Genomic DNA, 22,470 nt, shown 5'->3' on the forward strand with positions numbered 1-22,470 from the left:
TTATCCAACTTAAGGCACTAACATGTACTTGTGACAGCGTGTGAAATGTTCCAGTCAAAGCGACTGCGGTGGCTTAGGATATCGGCGGCCTCCTTCAAGGCCTATCTGACAGGTTGGCAGGCGCCTGATGAGGAGGAGACAGTGACATGAAAGGAGGCTGAAGGCTGCTGTCACGTACATTTTGAGTGGCAGCTTATCCTGGTAGCGTGGTAAATGTCTACCTGAGCCCGTAGAATTGTTGTCATAGTTTTTGGCCAGTTTATCTGGGTACTCGTGGCAGTGAATACTGCCATTGTTTAACGGAGCAATGTTAGGCTTGAAACAGAGATGTTAGTTTTCTTTAAATACCTCCCATCTATGACCCATGCAGTTAATGTTGCAGTCAAAACCATCCAGTCCTGTTAATATGAATGCATATCTTATTTAAAACCTGACATGATTATAGTATTTAGCAAAATAACAAATAAAGGGGCTGCTAAACTACTGGATATCGGGAGCTTTGACCTACAAAATCACGCTCATGCTAAGGTGTGGCTCATAGTACTGAAGAATAACAATATGTGGACACTCTGGCTCAATTGGGTCGAAGATGAGGAAGTTGTAAAAGTGTAAATTAGCATTAGATTAAAGGAGAATTCATTCTTAGTTGTAGGTGAATAACTGGAATGGTTAAAGAGGGAGCCTTTTCACAGCAGCCTTTTTCACAGCAGGTGCTTTCGGTTTCGGAGTGAGCAGACGCTGCTTGCAGCTTGCCTATTAGAAGTTACCTTAACTCACTTCTTCAATGCAGGAAGAAAGAAAGATCAAAAGAGCTTGAACATGCTTTGAGAAATGATTATCGCTGTGCTTATAATGGGCTTATAAAGCATGGAAAAACACTGGTAAGGACTGACCATCTGTCAGGGAAGACCAGATCACCTGAGTGCGCTGTCAGGTGATGCAGGTATCCCAAACATCTGTTTCTGTGAGCATGTATGCCTCTGTGTACAATCTGAGAGAAGAGGAGTCATTTTAAATGACCAAACGCGCTTGCTGCTGTTGTTGCGTTCTTCGATGGGGGGTCATCTCCACTCCTCGTGGAGTATAAAGGCAGTGGAATGAGCTGAGGACAAGCCAGCTCATTAAGTCAATAAGGCAGAGGTTTTGTTGTGGATTTCTGTGGTCAAATCAAATAGCAATGAGATGCAGCAGAGAACAGAGAAGCAAAGGAAACAAGAGAAAAGGTATGATGGGAAATGCTGCACCAACAGTAGGGTTGTGTTTTTAACTTAAGATCCACGCAACATCTAAAAAGTATTGAAAAAATTCGAACATGATTTCATATTTTGAAAGTTGACGAGTGTTGCATAGACAGTAGAGGGCGCTCTAAACTGCAATTGGTGGACTGAAAAGTGTTGCGTTGTATGGAGTATTTTTTTCCTTCCTTTTTTTTTTTTTTTCAACCTTTAATCGCAGTTAATGCTCCAGAATTGTTTATGATTAGATTAAATACATTAGCACCTCTTTATTTCTCCATATCACTCCAATAACGTTGTTAGTGGCAACAATTTTAAGCATTATTAGATAGAATCAAGAAACCACGTGAAAAGAAAATGTACTGTAAATTAATCAAGTAATCCCCGTAAATTAACGCCAAACATTTAGCACACTTGTAGGGCTTTATTTTTTATTTTTAACTTTAGGAGCAAATCATTTTTTTTAATGTGTCTTCTGCCATCGGGCGTCACTTCATTCAAACACCCATCCAAATTTGTCTCTGGGCCTAATTAAGACTGTAATTAAAAGCACAGCAGCGCCGATAAATTCCTAATTTGACATAGGCTAATGACCATGCTCATTATAATATCTTTGCGGCTGCGTTTAATTAAAGTCGACCCCTGCTTTGTTTGCACGCTGTAATGCGGTTTGTCTAAATGAAGCTCAATAGAAAGCCAGTACAATTCAAGTTTTGGGAGGAGGAGGAGGTGGAGGAGGATTGAAGCGGGGGTTATTATACTATTGTCCGCCCCTTAATCCGGTTGGCTCAGAGACTGCCCGCAGGCCAATTTGTAAGTGGTTTGCGGAGCTGCCAATCAAAGCAGACATCCTCTCCTCAGGCTGTGGCAACGAAACATCTCAGTTGCTGTGTGGAGAGATTTGACGGAGGGACGCTGCTGTACATGGACCATCACTGCGCCTGCAATCCGCCGCCTGTTCACACACACGCATGTAATGCCTCGGTGAAATCTGGACGTACACGTTGGAGACGACACGCGTGTGAATATTCCATCTTTGCATGTATGGAGGGGAGGAACTAGTCGCCGGGTCCGCGGCTGTTTGTCTTTTTTTTTTTTTTTAATCGTCCCCCCCCTCCCCACATATCACTCTAATTAGTCGGAGGCATGTGGAATCTCACCAGGATTAGGAATTGCTTCCCAATAGTGTGCCTGCTGTTGACGTTATGGACGGAGGTAAGAGGGTGTTTTTAATAAATAATTTATTTATTACTCATATTTAATTTTGCTCCGTATAATTAAAAAAATGTTTCAAATTAAAATTAAAAAGTTGGTGGGCGTGGGGAGATGCGTTGGCTCTCCGGCGACGCATATTCGCGTCACATTAATCGATAATTGAATTACGTAGCCGTCAGTTGTGGAGCATGTGATCGTGTTACCATGACAAGTGTAAGGAATTGATACAGGCTACTCTCCATTTTGGTTTAATGCTGACTCCTTTATGTGAATTTCTTCATCTTCTTGAGGGGAGAGAATTAGGCCTGAACCAAACAAGTTGTAAGTTGGATTGCATCAATTGGCTGCTGCAGCGGTTAATTCGCTCCCGTCTGAGAGTAACCTGATTGTCTAAAATCCCAGCATGCAAACTATACGCTGTTCACGTGCTCCATTCATGATGCAGAAAAATATTGTGGCACATCCACCCAATCACCAAAACCTCTATACCGTTTTAAATGGAGAGTAAGACACAGATTTGGCCACTTCCATATTTTTTTACGCACCAGAATAAGATGTAAAATTATGCTGTAATCTCTCCACAAGAGCCTATATGTAGTTCTCTCTATTAAAAAAAAAATGTATATACGTTGGTTGTAGGTGTCCCAGTCAACCGGCTATTTCGAGCTGCAGCTGATCTCCGTGGAGAATCAAAACGGCGAGTTGGCGGACGGGGAGTGCTGCGACGGTCCCCGGAGCTCCCAGGACCTGAGCTGCACTCAAGACGAGTGCGACACTTACTTCAAAGTGTGCCTGAAGGAATATCAGATGGAGGTGGCCACCACTGGCTCCTGCACGTTCGGAGCTGAATCTACGCAAGTTGTCGGTGGAAATACGTTTTCTCTTGAGGGCGCCAACAATAACCCGAATAAAGTCCACAATGCTGGCAGGATTGTGATCCCCTTCCAGTTTGCTTGGCCGGTGAGTGATTTCTCTTGCTCCAGTTAAGCCTTTCTTCACCCCCTCTTCAGACAGTGCATTATTTTGAACCCGGTTTAAAATGTAGGGCGGGTTTGGGTCCCCCCCCCCCCCGTTACATGTACCCGCGGGCACACCTGCAGAAACTCGTGGGTAGAAAACGCTCTCGTATTCTGTATAAATGAGGTTTTCCCCAGCAGCACCTACCTGGAGAAAAGTTCATATTTTCAAAATAAGATCCACCAGATTTAAAAAAAAAACAAAAAACAAAAAAAACCCCCCAAAAAACTACAGCTAACAGTTGCTTCCAAATTTATTAGACAGTCAGTTATTTTGTTGATCAGTTCATCTAGAGCTTATTTATCAAAGGTCTGATCAACACATCAGAAGCTGAAACCCCCAAGTTGATTTTTTTCTTTTTGAAAGTGAGTAAAATTTTTGACCCATTATGAAAACGATTGCAGATTACCTTTAACTTTTGAGCAGCTATATCAACAATTGCTTGTTGCGGCTCAAATTGAAGCGATTCTCCTTTATACTGTTAAGACTGGAGGCAAGAACCTGTAAAGGAGTCGCAGTTGGAATAGATTTAAAGCAGTGATCCAAATTTTGTAGCATCTCCCACCTCCTCTCTGTCTTATTACAGAGAAGCTAGATCTCATTAAAGGGGGTGCTTAGCAGCATCCTGTCCTTATGAGAACTGACACACATCGGGGCTAAATGATTGCATGCTTCACAAGGATCCGATTGCAGTTACAGTGTTTCGCAGTGTCAACTGGGTCATCTTTTAAAGTTGCCCTGATATATGAGGATTGGCTTTGTTCCAGGCCACCAGCTTGCACCTGTCAAGGCCGTGATGGGGTGATTACTCTGAAATGCTTTGATATGTAGATCGTGGCGGATGGGGAGTGTTTCTGCTTTTATGGAGAAATGGTTGTTACGCTTTTTACATCAGCAAATTGCTGATTTTAAAGTCAAATCAATTTATTGAGCCTTAGCTCGTTAACTTAAAGGTTGAACCTTATTGTTTGCTACTCACAGATTTGTGGGGTGATTGTTGGTGTGTGGGAGTGAAAACTCCTACTTTCACGCATAGCAACATTCAACAGCCAAGTTTTACAGGTGTAGGAGAGTGAGGGGATGCAGCCTGGTTGTAGGTGCTGGTTGGATGAATTCTGTAATACAATAATGAATGTGTTACATTATGCTCCAAGTTTGAAATGTGCGTTCAGTTGGAGTGAATGATGCCTTTGGGCAGTAGCGCGGTGTGCACTTCTGGCTGGTTCTGACAACTCTCCGCCCCTCTTCAGCACCCAGGAGCCTCCTCTCATGCTGTGCTTGCTAGGTGGCCCCTTGTGGTCCTTCCAGGCCAGTTAACCTCATTTCCCTCCAGATAAGTGATAGCTGATAAAGGGTCAATTTTACTGTTTGAGGTTTTTATGATAATGAGTGCTTTCCTTTGGACACTCTAATATCAAGCACTGTTTTCACACAGCCTCGAACACCTATAGGTGTTCTTTACTATTAAGTAGCCAGTGGAGCTCAATACGAGAATGCAGATGTCCGACACAGTTGGAGTAGACGTTGAAGTCTTTAGGGGGATGTTTTGGGCCAAAGGAACTGTACTGCACATTATTGGCTGCTGTTTAGACCTGGATGTGTGTGCTGTCTTTGGAACTGCAGCTGAGAAAAGTTATCAAAGGATGGATGGCAAAATCAGCAGCAGTTTCCTAACTGAGTGCTTCAGGTTTTATGATGATAAACTAAATGAACTTAAGTTAAAAATCTACTCTTTAAAGTACAAGTGGTTGACCAATAGTGAAATAACAGCTGCATTTACTTACTTTTTAGGTTCAGAGGTAATGAAAATGCCTTTTTTTTCTTTTTTAACTTTTCACTGAATCTGAAGCAAAACGTTGTGCTCTACACTTGAATTCATCTGTCTTTACCTGTCTTCTGTCACATCATTGCTTAAACATCAGTAAGCCAGTGACCGCTGGTTGGAAGCTACGACTGGCCATATGTTAGACTCCCTGCCCAGTGTTGTAGAGGTGATGTTGTATTCCTTAGATCATGAGCAGTTTTAGTCGATTCTTGGCGTGTCTTATAGACATTTTATTCTGTTCCTGGCGCCAATTACTGGTTTGCACCTCATTTTAGTGGACCTGAATGATAATACGTCTACCACCTGGAGCAGGAGTGGGCAATTAATTTTCCCATATTAACCTGAGAAAATGGGCCTGTTGTGGAGGACTGCACCAATACGCTTCCGAAGAGATAAAATTAACAGTGAGCAGTGAGTTCAGCTTATTGTTGAAGTCTCTGCTCACTGTGAGTTCAACAATAAGGGCCCGTTTTCTCATGTGGCCCCTTGGGAACCTTAATTGCCCACTCGGGTACCTGGAGGTGTTCTTCATTTGAATTGATCCGACAAAGGGATTTTCTGTACCATGGAAAGGATTCTGGGATAATCAACAGCTTTTGTGCAACTTGCCCAAAGCTATGTTAATTGCCTTTGATCCTTTGAAAAGGATGGAGCACCATATTTATTAACGACTTAAAATGCCTGAAATCTTTCCTCAAACTGAGGCAGTCTGCCGTGTCCAAAATGACTTGATAAAAGGCTAAAAGACCAAAAAAGTCAATGTCTATCAATATATATTCGCCATCAAGTCATATTTCATCTGAGTCAAGTATTCCTTCGAGTCCAACTCAGACTTCATATGGACTAACTACATGGTTCATATCTCATAAAATATGAACTACTGAGGATCTCAACAACTTGAGGCAGAGGTGAAGAGGGCTGTTCTGGTGTGCCGTACTTCTGTTAAGTGCCCGGCTGATAACGTCGCAGTATTCCAGTGCCAGATGTCACAACAAGTCTTCGGGGTCACTGGCTGTGGCCTTGTTTCTTTCCTCACTGAAGAAACAAAGATGTAGTGTACTATTGGCTGTGTCATCTGGTCAACTGCCCATTTCGAGCCACATGAAAACCAGCGAGGGCTGGACTCTTCTGTCATCTTGAATCAGGCTTGAGCAGAATGAATGATTTTATTCCTGCTCCCAATTTTGATCCTTATCAGATGTTGATGTCAACAGTACAAATTCTGCTTGGGTTGCCTTTGTTGATGATAATGAATGTTCTTGTTCATACTTAAACATACACTTAAATAGTCTTCCGCTTTCATAAGAAAGTGTAAATTTGAATCCTAGGATCTTGGCTATGCAAGTCTGTCCGTAATTTAGATTGATCAAATAATGGTTATACTGCTGCTAAAAACACTAAGTTTCAAATAAACCATTCACCTAAGCATTGACTTCTCAAATTGAAGTCAATCCTGAGTTGTGAGAATCCCACTTGATGCCATAGTTTTCTCAAATTGCTCTTCAAATCTGAAAGGGAACATTTAATCTCAGTCTTGTGTAGAGCACTCAGGCTGTAACAAAAAAAAGTCATCATGTATTACTGGAGACTATTGTCTCCACAGAAATAGCGATTCTATATATCATAGCTTCTTGTTTCTTCTGTTCTTCTATCATCACACCAGTATGATTCAGCTGCTAATGGCTGATTTTTATCTATTCTCTGGAATTCTCCCAGTGATTCTCTATCTTGTTGTTCTCTTGACAGCTTGCCAGTAAAAAGACTGATTACTGATGCCACCTCTGAGCTCAGCCTCCACTTTTTTCCCTGTTTCTTTCTTCAGTCCTAAATTTACTGCTTCTACTCTCGTGGCTTTAAATCTCTTTGTTAGACCGACATTCATATTGTAATTAGGATGTCACCAGAACCAATACTTAGAACTTTTGATTCAGATATTCTGACAACACGATGGTGTTCTTCTTCATTACCGTGGGTACCGTGTGCAGCATATCTGCCACTACAATTCTTCTGGAACTGAAGGGGGCAGCATATGTCTACAAGTGTTCCAGTCTGTCCTTACATGCTGAAGAAGAAAGACGTCCATAAGCACGCAAAAAACAGCACATGGAAGATTGCGACTAGTACAACTGCTGCGATGTGTCCACCCTAACTTGCGGATAAGAAAGGCAGTAAAACCAGTATCCAAGTGATACTGTCCAGCTTTTTAGACAAAGGGAGGAAATCCTTTAAATTTAGTGAAGGAACTGTCCATAGACCAGATCTGTCCAAAGAATTCGAGGGGGAATGGGTTTCAATGCAACATCTTCTTAAAATATTATTTTTCTTAGGAAATATTGCTATTTTGTTTGAGATAGCTGGCCTTGCAGCTGAAAAATCAACTGTGTTACCAATGCTAACGTTCCATCTCGTAATGTTAGTAGGCAACGCAGGAGCCATCCTAGTGTTTCAGACTGTGTCCTGTCAATAAAATATAATAACCTTCGGAGGGACTCTGCCTAGAGCTGCTGCTACTCCACATCCAAAAAGACCCAGCTGAGGTGGTTCAGGCGTTCGACCAGGATGAGCGCCTCCTGCATGAGGTGTTCTAAGCATGTCCTACCAGAATAAGGCCTCGGGGTAGACCCAGGACATCTTGCATTTTTTGGCTGGCCTGGGAACACCACTTCCATGTTCACTTGAATAAGCTGGAGGACGAGGGACAGGGAGGTCTCAGCTTCTCTGCTTAGGCTGCTGCCTCTGCAAGCCAGCGTCAGAAAAAGGATTGATGGATAAAAATTTATTTCCCATAGAAATCTATATCAGTCTTGTTATTTATTAATTATTATTATTGTTTTTTTGTAATCGCATCTATCGCCATCTGGTGGCCTTCGAATAGAATGCAGGTTTTTCCACATAGAATTCCGAATGCACCGAATTGGTTTCATTTGTCCAACCTGGAAACGAAATCTACCACATCTTTGTTAGACATTGCTTTGTGTTTGGCTATTATCACCCATCTTGTCTGTAAATTACTGAACATTACAGTGATGGAGCTGCTCTGATTGGAGGTTCTTGACTTGGGTCCCAGTTGATTATGCGCAGACTGGGCCAAGGGGAAAAAAGGGAACAGACTCAATGATGGTTAATCAGGGTTAGGCTAGTCATTTCCCTGTGTTTCCATTATTTAGGGCAGACTAGGTTAATCACTGATTTTCTTAATCTTGGCCTTAGAAAGATTAAAAATAAGCCTATTTGCTCATTAAAATAAAAACAGTGTTCATGTTTAATAAAGCCCACGGACCTTATGCAATGAAGATTCACATGCTCCAGCTCGCAGCTGAGCTGACCAAGTTACGGCCTTGTTTGGCCACTCTTATTGAGTTTCCTTTTTGTTGGCTCATGCTGCGTGCGCACTTCTGGAGAGCAAGTGAAAGAGAGAGCCACGTCTTACTTCCATTTGAACACTAATGAAATTGCCGGTGGAATTTCTTTTCCTATCTTTCTCTCATCCTCCCCGCCCTCAAGTGACATCAGCCGGACGTCCGTTTGATGTGAGCCTGCCTGTAACTCTATCTGCTCCAGGCTTTGACATGTATCAAGACTCCATCCTCACTCTGCTAGTAAATGGATGTAGGGAGGTAGTTTAAACTGTACTGGGATCTACACCACGCATCAGCGTCATTAAAATGCTTAAACTACATATCTCTTAAAATAGTTTGTTTCCTAGAATAAAGAGTTTTTAAACACTCTGACCCATCTATGATAAAGGGATAGTGAGTGTGCTACATGTTGGTTTATTTGGTCTGCCGCTCACGCACTCCCTTAATGTGGAGTTGGTCTCATGTGGCTGATTATTTCAACTGTGAGCAGATTTCATTCACAATTAAATGACATCTTAACTTAGCCATACCTGCTAAATTTTATTTTACATTACTCTTTTCTGGAGCAAACATAAATTATTGGAATTCCTGTTTTGTGCTGCTGTTGAGAATAAAAGTACAAAAACTCGACTGACTCCTAGAAGATGGTCAAGGACACAGTCCACGACTCAATCCTTGTGCTCATATCAAGTAAGGAATTATACATCCCAGCATAAAGATGCACATTGTGGGATACTAGGTAGTAATTGTGTTAAAGTATGCTGTGCACACATTTCACAAGTGTGAAGTACTTGCATAATGAATGGAAAATGCTCCTGACCCGTTACAAGAGTAAAACTCCGTAGCAGACAAAACCTTCTGACATAGAGCTCTTAATTTTTATTTTATGTCTTATAAACGTCAGCAAATTTGAGCTTGAGCAGCGGAAAATGTTCTTGAGTATCATCGCATTTCTCAGACAAGCAGACAAGGACTCTTATTGATGCATCTGAATATGAGAATGAAGCAGAGCATTTCAGTGCTTTAGTGATGCACTTTGGCTCATGTAATGTAGGTCTTTCCTCCTTCCTCCCCTCTCTGGCTGAGGCGGCAGCTATATTTTTTTTTTTTTCGATGCGCATGCACACACACACATGCAGAGAGAGAGGCTAATGCAGGCTGCCATGGTTAACCACACCTGATACGGAGCGTGTCAGAGCTGTTGCTAGGAGATGGCTGCATAGGCCTCTAGTAAACAATTATCTTTCCTCTGTGTGGCTCCCTCCCCCATCCATCCTCCTCTGGTCCCAGGGCTGGTCTGTGGAAAGCTACTCACATGAGTCTCACCTGTGATTCAGCATTGTTCTGTATTGATTATACAATTAGCCACTCGCGCTGAACTCCCAAGGTGACATAATAGGACGTAAGAGCCTTTCTTTTTTTTCTTTTTTTTTTAAGAAGTGGTGATTAAGATGTGGTATCCTACAGTTTTATTACTTTTATCTTTGCATGTTCCTGTAGGCTTTACTGCAGAATGAGATTTCTTTTTTTTTCCTGAAATGGTTATCCATCTTCTTCCCATTTATTAAATAATTCGTTTACATCTTTGTTTAATGCATTTATCAGGCAGTAGCTCCACACTTTGGGTTCTGACTTAGCAGACTGACTTAAACAATAGTCCAAAGGTTCTATGCTTCTGACTGAGGGGGGCTTCAGTGAACTGTGACGAACTTGGTTTACTCCTAGATTATCATGAAATCCTCACTAATAAGTGGATCATTTCTGTCTTTACAGCTCTTGAAGTTAAGTGCGATTACAGATGAAATCTTTGGACATTTATTGCAGTTTCACATTAACGCTCTTTGACTCGTGTCTCAAATGGTAATCAAACCTCTCCTAATGAGCTCGTAAATATCATGTTCATGTTCTTCTCTGTGTGCTTGTCAAAAAAAGAGAGGCGTGAGAAGAAAATGATCACTTCGGCCTCTTTTACTGGTTGCTTTCCAGCACATTTCTGTAAATCTGGACTTGCCCGTCAAGTTTAACAGATATCAGCAGTGTTGTGTTGCTCATCAACAAAGATGCGGTGTAGTGTGGACTGCGTGGTCTGGACAGCTGCCCTGTGGAAGCCCACGTGGACTAAGTTGTCTTCGTCATATGATTCGGACTGTTTTTTAGTATTTAACGGGTCTGTGTTGATGTCAGGAATCAGGGAGACGGGATTTCCTCTGAGAACATTTTGTTTTTCTCGTGCTGTGATTGCACACAAGTACAGTGTGTACAAGTGAGGAAAGTAACAGCTTCTCTGTAATTAATGGCGGCTGTCTTACGCAGTGCCTCAGGGAGGGAATTTTAGCCTTTTGAAAAATAACTTTTTGGTAAATATTTTGAGTTGGAGAATAAGCTGTTGCTTCTTTAGTTTTAGGATTCATTTGTACTTTTTGTGCCACCTTGCTCCCGTGACTTACTATTTATTTTGGACTTATTACCGAGGGCCAAAACGCACCAATGACCTTTTTGTTCTGCACTGTGAATGCCCTGCCATAGGCCCATGTGGCTTTGTCATGTTTGAATGTGTAAGCAACCCATTCAAATGGGCTATAAGTTGCCATTGAGCCATTTCCTATAGGGTCTTGAGGAACACCTTATGCAAACATAACCAGAGGCAAATTGATGCACAAAATTTGAAATTGCATCTGCTTGGTCCAACATGCAGATTCTTGGAATCTTGTCATTTTTAAATGGTAAAGGTTTCAGATTTCATTGATTTAAGTAAAAGAGGGAAAATGATAAATGAAGAAAATGGGGAGATTTAGCACAGTGAATCTGTTCTACAGTGTACCTACTGTAATTTTATAACATCTTCGGTGTACTTAATGCCTTCCTTAGCTCAACTACATCCATTATGGATGTAAGTTTACTATCTAAACGGGTTTTTTTTTTTTTTAAATTTTTTGTCTTTTAAACAGTTTATCAGTGTATGTAACGTTGGTAACTGAAGGATTTTTTGTTTTTTTTAAAAATCCTGTCTAGAAGGGGACTGCATGTGCTCTTTTGTTGTGATCTCACAGGTATTGAGGGTGTATTTATGAACATGTTTAAGAGGCTGGTTTGAGTACTCTCCTGTGGATCTGAGCTCATGGGACAGATGGGGAAAACTCCACTGTTTACGTCTGTAGTATCTCTGCTCAAAATGAAACTGATGCGTTTTCGGATTTACTGTAAATGTGCAGTGCACCTGCCCCACCCCAGTGTGTGGGGGGTTTTTTGTAATTTTTTAAATGTTGCTAAAGATCAATGATATATTTGGTGTGTTTCACATTTAAAACACTGCAGCAAAAGCACTGTCTGGTATATCGTCAGTCCATTTGGTAGCCAGTGTTCATATTAACAGAGGAAGAAGTGCAATTGGTTTAAATTAAGTAAAAGGGGGGTGTGACACCTTGATTAAGGTGTTGTGCTTGATCTACAGATGTAGGCTCAAAGTTACACCTGAAAAGGCTCACAAGCACTGCTGTATGACATCAACTGAACTCCTCCATTACAGGTGAAGGTCTTACATGTTTTTTTTCTGGTGGAAACCTTATAAATCATATCGTATCACAATTTCTTTTCCAGTATTTTCACCACATACTTTAAAAGTCATTATGTCTCTTATTGTAAAAAACCTTGCTTAAGTAGGTTGCACAGTGAAGTGCATGTCAACGAATGCTGCGCATATGTTAGTTGTGTAACCCTGTTGTACAGTAAGTTGTGTGTCTGCACGTGTGTATTTCCATGGTCACTCTGCATTGAAGCGTGTTGTTGTGGCCCACTACATCCCCTGCCTCTTGTTAAATGAATGGTGTGCAGGTGCGAGAGGCTCCTTGTGGGGGTAATTAAAGCATGTCATTACATGGGCAGTTAAATTGTCACTGTTCTGTTGAACTTGTTTGAAATGATAATGGGGCTATGCTGGAGGCGGTCCTGTGTTGCACTCCAGTCAGGAGCCCTGTTGCTTTGGATCAGGAATTAGCCTGTTAATGTTTCTGAAGCACGCTTATTTCTGTAGTACCTCTTAGACCTCTGAAGGCAAATTAACTCCAGAGGAAGTAATTAACAAATATCCAAGACGCTGCAGTAATGGAGATTTAACCTGTTTGAACTCTGACTTGTTTGTCACACTTGGCACGCATCGGGATGAACTCATGACATGTGAATAAAAGGCATTTCTGTCAATAGTTTTGTGATTCCAGCCTTGTCAGTGGAGTATTTTCAGGTGACTTGCAGCGTTCATACATGTTCTTTACTCAGGCATGACAAGCTGCCTTTGTAGCGTCACCCCTCTCATCCCCCACCACGTCGTAGCTTTTAGCTTATTTTAATTGTAACTCTAAACTAGCGCACGGCTACGTCGAACTCGTTAGCCTTTATATACACATGTGCATGTGTCAGTGTTTGTTTTGCGTGTAACACAGTCTTGGATTATGCTGGTTAATTAGCACCAGGAGGGGAGGGGTTTGTTGTATTGGAAGTGCATGGGTAATGACCCTGTTGGCATAGTAGCAGCATGCTCAATGGGCCGTGTGTGTGTGCACAGCCGGTATATGCCAGCCAGCCAAATGCCTTGCCTTCAGTACGAGATCTCTTGGCACACGACTCTGGCAGGCGTGCAGAACTCATAACCCTCCACCTCTCTGCCCGGAGAGATGCGACTGTCTGTAATCTGCTTCCTCAACTACACCTGTGGTTGCAATGGTGGAAATAAATGATGCCTAACTGGACTGCTAGAGGACATTAAAAAATAAACCAAACATAATCCTGTGATTTATTTGCCGGCTTCTCCTCCTTTAAAGATGTTAAAATCACAGGATTATGTCATAACTATTTGATAGGTTGATGACATTAACCACATATTTGTGTGCTCTGCATTCTAATCATCCTTATGAATGAAAATGAATGTCCTACTAAGTCAGGTAGAGTTTATCATACCTGGAATACTGGAACGGCCAACGTGCTCTTCCAGCACTGATGTCAAGAAGGGTCAAAAACCATCCAACCTCTCTGCCTGCCAACATATGCAAGGACTTTGCCACTGGAGGTCTTTGATCCTTGCCTCTGAACAGATTGAGGAGCTAGTCTGAGAGATTTACATTTGGAGTCCACGCTACCGGCAGAAGTGATGGGAAGCTCACATTTTAATTTTTTTCCCCTTCCCTTGGAAACTTCTCTGCTTTGGGGTTGCTTGATTACTGACCCTGATTCATTAGGAAATGGCAAACTAGATTCATTCTGTTATTTCTCACATTACCTGGTACTAAATATTAAGGGTGACATAGCATGTCATATCTCTCATTAATCCAGTTCTTCCAGAGACCCTTTGTCATGAATGAATGCTCTCGTGTCCAGTCTAGGAAGGACTTTACACTAAAATAGTGTAAACTCAGCCCTATTAACATCAAAAGCTGGGATTGGCATCAGATTAATGAAGATTACATTTGGCGATTACTGACCATGGAATGAATTGTGATGACTTCATGTCCCATCAGAAGGCAATAAATCGGGAGACATCAGTTAAACTCTCTGTAGAGGAGCTTGGAGGTGGCCATATAGGCTACTTTCAGCGGACATGCGAAACAAAAATAGCTCAAGGACACAGACGGGACTTTTTTGTTTGTTTGTGTTTCCTTTTAAACTGCGAGTGCTAATCTGAGACCTTTTTATAGTAACTATGTGAAAGTTGTTCTCAAAGCTCGGTTGATATCCCAACTTTCCCCAGGGGACAGAAATTAGTCAATCAAAGCTGTGATCTACAAAGCAGACGCACCCCTCCAACGATACGGAATTGTTGGCAGACTGGGATCTTGCATGGGATTACACACCAGCCCTGGATCTCACATTCTCAGTATTCTTCGAATGCAAACCCACACGTCGCCCCCACATACAGAGGGCTGACCCCTCTTTTGAAAAAGAAGCGTGCAGATCCCATGCTTAGTGACCCCAACCTGCCCCGGCTTCCACTTCCCACTGCCACCTCTCTCTGTTCCCCGTCCCTTTTATTATTTCAACAGCCACCTTCCACTCACCCATCCACCCCTCGTCTGGCGTGGGAACCTACACCTGTAGCTCTCCCCAGACATCACTAGCGGTACATCCTTTGCTTTTATCAGCATTGTGGTCTACTGTGGAGAGTTAAAATGACTACCTGGAATAGGTAATGATTTTTTTTTTTTTTTTCTTTAAATGTCAGTGCATCATTACCTCAAAGTCACTGAGTGCATCCAACAAACATCCTTTGTTTCTTACCATTGCTCCCCCTTCTTGACTTGAAAGCTAGGATTTCTCCAAGTAAATCCTCTAATCCATTAGGAAGGGTTTTGGAGATTTGACTGCAGATACTTTGTAGTCTCAAATGATGTATTTCACGCCGTCAGACATGGCTGTTGAAAAAAAGGGCAGGTTAATGATGTTAGGATATTTTCTGAGTCTGATTATATGATTAGGACTTGCACAGGAGCCACTGGCGGCTTGTTTTGACTTCAGCATTTCAGCTGTGCTGCTCAGGCTCAGTAGCACACATGCTGACACTAATTGTCCCCGTGCTGACTGTGTCTCTTCATGGACAATGGTTTTGATTGGAATGGGGGTGAGTTACGGTGTTGGGACAAGGGTCTTTGTTCAGTTGCCTTCACCCCCTTCCCTCCCCCACTCCTCCCCTTTATCCCCCTGCCCATCCATCTATCTTGTTCCAACCATTTGGGCAGCTGTCACTTAATCCAGCTAATCACAGACGGGGACGGTCTGTGGGAAACCAGACTAGTCCATGGCTTTGCTCATCCCCAGCATGCGCTGACTCGGGACTGTTTACTCAAACGTTTACTACATGTAGGCATGTAAGGAAGCCTGGACTTGAAGTAAACCCTAAAAGGTGCAGGTCTGACCACGCCTTCTTTCTTTAATCTTTCAATGTGCGTCACGACGAGGTTCGTCTCTCTGCATCATCTCACGAAACAGACAAGCTTCATTCTAAGATCTCCTCTCCCAAATGCATGTATTGCCACTTATAGTTCCTCTTTATATCCGCTGGCATACGCACCCACCCATCTGCATGCTCTGAGTGGGTCGGCCAGCCCACCCTTTTGTTGTTGGGGGAGGGTGGGTGTTTAGAAAGGTCAGAAGCCGTCTACGTGTCGTGGGATGATGCACGTTCATGTATAATAATCCATGTTTGAGGCTGCATCTGTTGTGCGTCTGCGGTCGGATGGGTTGGCAAAGCTTCCGGCAACAGAAGCACGAGTCTGCCGATGCCCTGATCCCCTGATTTCTCTTAACTCCTAACTATAGCTTTCCATCTCTTCACACCAGCCCTGTTTTCTCTTCTAATGTTGTCTTGTCTGGATACGAACAATCTCATACACCTGCACTCCCAGTCGTTATTAACCCAAGCCCCCGCTCACACCTTTCCTGTCATCTTCCGTCCCGTTCTCTTTTCACCAATGATCTTCCACAATAACACTCCCCTCCCCTTCCTCCCACTGCCACCCACAGCCAGACAAGCCTCCTTAATCCCACAGCCCAGCAGCTACCAGCCTACCAGCTTGTTGGTCCCCCAGAACAACAACGTAGGCAGACATACACATGTTTTACAATGACCCTCCCTGATTTCTCCTCCCCATTTCATTCAACTTTAAGTAGCTCAAATACTACTTTTTTTTTTTTTTTTTTTTTTTCTTCTTCCATCCACACTGAGGGTAATGCCCCGTCATTGACATTACACTAGAGATCGCAGTAGTCACACTGTGGCTACTACAACTGTCACTGGCGGTGACGTAACGAGTGCTATTTAGGTCAGCTAGTTGCCTAGCAGTGTGCCCTGCAGCACACCAGCTAGATTACTGTGATACTGGTTAGCTTGGTTATTTTGTGTGTGGGTGTTTACTCGAGAAGTATCAGCTGTGCAGAATGCTCAAGTTTTTGCTGCATCATTGCTTAAAACACAAACGGTCGTCTGGTTTCCATTAAGTGTGAATAAAACTATTTCAGTCCATAAACTGACTTGCATTAGAGTGGGCGGTCCCATCTGTCCATTGGTCGAGGTGAGTTAAGCAACCAGAGGAGCTTTCACATTAATGAAACGCCATCAATAGATCATCAATCGTATTTTTGCTCGTCTTTATTATTAATTACACAATAATTTCAGCAGAGGGTAAAGCCCATGTAGTGCTGTTGTACTGGTTAACTGTAAAGCATAACTTGGACAGAAACAAGATAATCCCCTTAGCTGCTGCTTTCATTCACTGTCTGAAAACCAAGGATAAAGCCAATTCATCTCACACAGCTTATACTGGCAAAGTGACCTTACATTTTTGCAGATTTTTCTTTCTTTTTTTTTTAATTTCTTTTTTGATAAAAGGCAAACTTAAAAACTGGAGACTGAAGCAGGAAAGGTTGACTTTTGTTTTTTGGTTCATTCAGACAAAAAGTAAATCTATGGCTCTTTACCTGACTTGACCTCCATGATGGCACTAACCTCGGGTGCCAGAATTTTTATATAATGGCAGGAAAGCTTCATTAAAACAAAATCAACACAAGTGCCTATAGATTCATTCTGTTCCACTGGATTGAGCCAAAGAAAAATTAGACATCACTTTTGCACATTAATTAGACTGAAATGTGTACATGTGGTGATAGCCCCTGCCTGACATGTACTATATCTTATAGTTGTATTCCTGAATGGCTCTCATCTCATTTTGATATGTTTGCACAGCTCTGTAAGGGTTCAAAAACTCTTTTAAACCAGCTATAATCCCAATACCCAATGCGATGCATTATCTTCCTGTCATGTACTTTTTCACATCTAAGTCCTGTTCCCTGTCTTGGCTCTTTTCCACAGTTGTACTTGTTGTCTTATACTGTCAATGAAACCCAATGATTCAGCAGTAACTTCAGCATACCTTTGGATAATGGGGCCAAGGTCCATATGAGACGTTGTAGTAGCAGTAAAATTGATTTTTTTGTATCCGTGCGTGCTGATGTTTGAGAGCAGCACAACTGAGGCTAAAATGATCATCTCCATGGTTCGGTCTGTTTTTAGGAAACGACTGTCATTATTAATGCGTACTGCTGTGATTTTTAGGAACAAAATGACAAAGGCTGTTTAATGTTCCCTTTTTTTTCCCCCCTCTAGTTACAAAAAACAAAATCGGATCAGAGAATATTTCATTGTCATTTCATCAACAAGGTTACCTTCAAGATGAGTAAAATTGAAATTCTGTCTTGCATTGCTCACTGGGTTTCGCTACAACAGCCATGTCACAATTGGACTGGACACAGTAATCACTGAATAAAGTGGAACTTTTCATTGTACAGCAGGCTTTACAGTGTGGCCTGTGATTAATAGTCCCAAACATTTGTGCGTCCATTGGAATATAAAGCGTACTCTGATAGACTCTGTTTGCAACTTGAGACACAATTTACTGGAAATGCATTGATTTCTGTTTCATTACTGAAGAGGGTGATTGTAGAAGGAAAAAGAGCTGCAAAAATGCAGCTTATGGACACAGCTATTACATGTGCATGATCCTGAAGACTCCTGTTATTCACATTATACCAGTCAATGGCCAACACTCGGAAAGCTCATTTAGGCCCACCTGCAAAAAACTGAAATAATGAGTCATAAATACCATGTGACTAATGTCTTTGTGTTTGCTTTTTCCTTCAGCGGACATACACGTTGATTGTAGAGGCCTGGGACTGGGACAACAAGACACGAGAAAGTAAGTTTAAACCTCACCTTCAGCTTACTGCTGTGGACTTTAGTATGTAGAGTTTGTCAGTAAGAAGTGTTTAGTACAAATCTTGACTGGCGATGGATTTCTTTGAGTTTAGTATCGACATCAGTACTTGAGTTTCTAATTTAATTTGATTGCAATCCAGTGTATAGTAAGGGTTTTTAAACAGTAATGAGAACATCTTGCAGTTAAAAACACATGACACTACATTACGTTTAATCATTTCCACTAAAGTGTGCCAAAGATCTTTCCGGCACGTCTATCCTCCAAATTTCCTAAATACTTTGTGACACATACAGTTTATTGATAGTTAAATGGCAGAGGTCACGAAATACAGGACAAGACTCCTCATAAAGAATACAAGCCTTGGTTTTCCTTGGCTATGCTGGCTGTGGCAGTCAGTTTTGACCAGCTGTATCCTGTTTTCCTTTGGTTATGTCCGCTGGGTGGACTCCTGTAGAGCCTCTTTTTCCCGTCTGAGCAGTAGCCCAGTCTAGGAGGAAGAAGACCCATTGAGGCATATGTCTGCATGTCTAGATGTAACTTTGATCTGTGAGGAAGGTGTCATTTTTCACGTCTCTCTATTAACTTTATGTGCATGCAAGGGTGAATTAATTTTTGCATTGAATCATGCCATCCTGTCTTGTCCAGTCTTAAGTTTTTCTATTTATGAGGTCACCGCATCCTGTTTTGTCCATAACATCAAACACACTTCCACTTGAGAATGCAGACAATGGAGAAGAAATAGATTTTGACATCATCGCTCTTTGATTAGACTGTCGCATGCCCTGTGTAGTCTCCTGTTTCTGCACTGATTGTGTACATTTACGGTAATTAGTTCTGATGTTTCTGAAGGTGCTACGGCCAAGTTGTTGAGTAACAGACCAGTTGATTTCCTGCCAACTACTCTCACTTTGGTCTCAGCCAAACTGCTATAAAGAAGCTCAAGATTTTTTTTGATTTTTTTTTTTTTTTTTCCCCAAGACATAGCATCCTCACCAAGATGAGAAGGAAAATGCTGCTTTTCATTATTTGCCAAAATATAGAAAAACCTTAATTAAACTGTCCTCTGAATCTCAGGCAGCTTAGATTTCATTTTATTCATTGTCATTTTCAGATGTCACTGGACTTTGTCCCAACTTTCTTATCTTAATGTCACGAGTTCAGGAAATAAAAATGCCTGGAACAAACTCTTTTTTTTTTTTTCTTTTCTTTTAGTTAGTTCTAAACCAGCGGTCGCCAACCTTTTTTGCGCCACGGACCGGTTTAATGTCAGACAGTATTTTCACAGACCGGCCTTTAAGGTGTCATCGATAAATACAACAAAATAAATGATACAACCAAGACAAAAACCGTGGTATTTTGTAAATATAATAATAAATGTGAATTCACTGTGTAATTGTGTAACTTTATTAGCAGTGTCCTCCTGAAATGCACCAACAACATTAAGAGTGACATCCTCCTCTCTGCCCCTTAATGCTCTCTGGTCGCTATGGTAACGCGTAAATATTTCTTTCAAAATAAGACGCACAACTACAACACGGGAAAAGACCCAGAGAAACCGAGTTAATGATAAAAACCCTGAAAACCATAAATTTCACACCCGAGCCTCAACTCTCAGCCTGTTAAGTCAGTTGGTAGTGCTGAAAAAACAGTGCTTGTATTAATATGGACACCAATGCTAATGAATCAATGCTGGGACATATTCAGTCTTCCTTCCTCATGTTTCCCTTTTCGTCCGTTGTAGTGCTCCTTTGTCATTCACTTGCCTCTTCAGAGAGGTCCTCACCCCAGTGGTGCACTCTGACTCACTGTGTAGTAGAGTTGCACTTTAACTAGAACCTGTAGCAGGTGGAGACTTTGTTCAGAGTTTGCAGAACAGAACAGGGTCTACATTTGCAAGCTACTGCAAAGTTGAATATTCTGGAGATTCTCTAGACACGCCACTCCAAGTGTAGCCATAGTTCACACTTGTTATGAGCCAGCGATACTTAAGTTTTGCTTTTGCGTGTCATTGATCTATTTGTCATTTTTGGATTTTCTTTTTTAATTTTTATTTTTTTTAAGTAGCACTGCATTTAAAGTTGCAAAAACACAACAAATGCTTGAATGACATGTAAAATGCAGAAGGTGAAGGTAAACATTAGTAGGTTTTTACACCACCAGCAGGCAAGTGTTGTAAAGAGGGGGAAAAAATAATTATGGTGATCGACCGCTCAGGTGATTATTATTATTATTATTATTTTTATTCTTTTTTTCATTCATTTTTTTTTTTTCATGCAGAGAGATGTGTAAAAGATCAATTAAATTCATGACATTCTCAGTCTGTGAGGCATTAAGTTGAACTTGTCTGGCCTGAGTCAGCATCGGGGTCATGTCTGGTCCTACGTAAGAGCCTACCAGTGTGTCGAGGATGTCGGTGAGATTCCTCTCCTCCAGCGTCATGTCCTCCATAGGACCCCTCTTCCCTTCCCCCTGTGTCCTCAGGAAAGGCCGCCGGCTGTTTTCCTTGTGTTTATCGAGCAGGAAGTGGACTGGACTGGGTGGCCGGGCTCAGTGTTTAGACACTTAGTAGCAGAGACCGGCTTGGGCCCCGAGCCCATTGTTCTCTATCTGGCAACCACCGAGGGTTATTTCTGTTATTGTTGCTTAATTTTGTCTGACATTGTCAGACCCCAGCAGAGGAATGTGTGTGTGTGTGTGTGTGTGTGTGTGTTCCTGCTTTAAAATGTCTTTGGAGCATTGAGCCCAAAGCCATGGAGGAAGTCACAGGCCCCCATATTTCCACAGAGATTGTTCTCCAGCTTTGACTCCACTGTGAAAAGATTGCCTGTTATTTCGTTCTGCCCCTCAGAAGCAGACTGTGTTTGAATGCTAGAGGATCATTGGCTTTAAATGTTGCACAGATGCTTCATGATGGTGCTCGTTTAAAGCTCACAGATGATGTGTGCTGTTGCCAGAAAATTGACAATGAATTTCAAGAGCGCACTTAAAATTCAGTGGGTACAGTTGAGTGTGACTGTACGAATGGATAGAGGGTTCCACATCGGCGTCCGATTTTCAAATTGCTCCAAATAAATTAGTTTTTAGTCATGCTGACATAAGTATACCTCAGCCTTTAAACAACTTAGTTAATGGAGAGACTTCTGCGTAAAGGTTTCACTCCTTAGATTGTGTTTATTTTTTTTTTATTGATTGATCTTCATTACCTTTTAAGTTGATGATGGCAAGTGGAAGCTTATTTACAGAACGCAGTGACCTCTGATGCTGAAAAGTGAAGCCACCAGAAAGTGCCACAAACTGCAGTTTCTCAAACAACCTGGGATTGACTGAAAATACAAGTCAAGTCCAAGACACTCCCATATTAAAGTCCCCAACTTTGCAGCAGGTGAAAGCATGTCTCAAATGTACAGTAGTGCTGGCTGTTACACTGTCTATAGGTAAATTACCTGTTCATAACAACTGTAACTGACCCATTTAAACTTAGAGGGTTTGAGGGGTGTATCCATTCTGAATGATGGTGGCTACTGTTGACTCTGTTAGATGCTGTGGATTGGTCTGCAACAGACTGACAGAAGCGTGCAATGGCGGGGGGGGAGTGTGAAGATCTCAGCCTGGGTAGCGGGTATTTGTTGGTTATTGCATAGCATGTGTGCTTTATTTATGTGGTCCAAACGTTTGTGTATGTCAGAGTGTACCACCAGTTCTGGTGGTGAGCACAGAAGGCTCCCTCACTTGCTGGTCAGACCATCGATTTGCAAGGGGGCAGCCAATCAGAAGAAAGCTGGCTTAAAAAGAGAGATTTTGACACGTCTTGCTTTTATAAACGTGAAGAACTATGTGGCTTTACTTCGAGCTGTGAGGATTATTATGAACTGTGAGTTATACAAATTAACTTGAGGGTTGAGAATAAATATGGAGCATTACAGAACTTTTAAAGTTGGTAAAATGCACTGACGTCTGCCTAAAAATTTTAAATGAGTGACTGTAGTTGGTGTTCGTGTAGGGACTACTAATAAGCTGTAGTGCTCACTTTGAGAAAAAGGCTGGGAATGATTCTTTACATGGCA

At 41.8% G+C, this 22,470-nt stretch overlaps 1 protein-coding gene across 2 annotated transcripts in view; it reads left to right on the forward strand.

The window, feature by feature from the left end:
• The first annotated feature begins 1,989 nt into the window (after positions 1–1,989).
• Positions 1,990–22,470, forward strand: part of jag2b (jagged canonical Notch ligand 2b) — a 42,562-nt gene continuing 22,081 nt past the window's right edge. For both annotated transcript variants that reach the window (XM_031728483.2, XM_039599324.1), the window contains exons 1-3: positions 1,990–2,450; positions 3,090–3,410; positions 18,331–18,385. In XM_031728483.2, the coding sequence (XP_031584343.1) occupies positions 2,382–2,450; positions 3,090–3,410; positions 18,331–18,385 (445 nt within the window). In that variant the 5' untranslated portion in view covers positions 1,990–2,381. The remainder of the gene's footprint in view (positions 2,451–3,089; positions 3,411–18,330; positions 18,386–22,470) is intronic.

The sequence above is a fragment of the Oreochromis aureus genome, linkage group 15 (genome assembly GCF_013358895.1).
Source record: "Oreochromis aureus strain Israel breed Guangdong linkage group 15, ZZ_aureus, whole genome shotgun sequence".
Classification (NCBI taxonomy): Eukaryota; Metazoa; Chordata; class Actinopteri; order Cichliformes; family Cichlidae; genus Oreochromis; species Oreochromis aureus.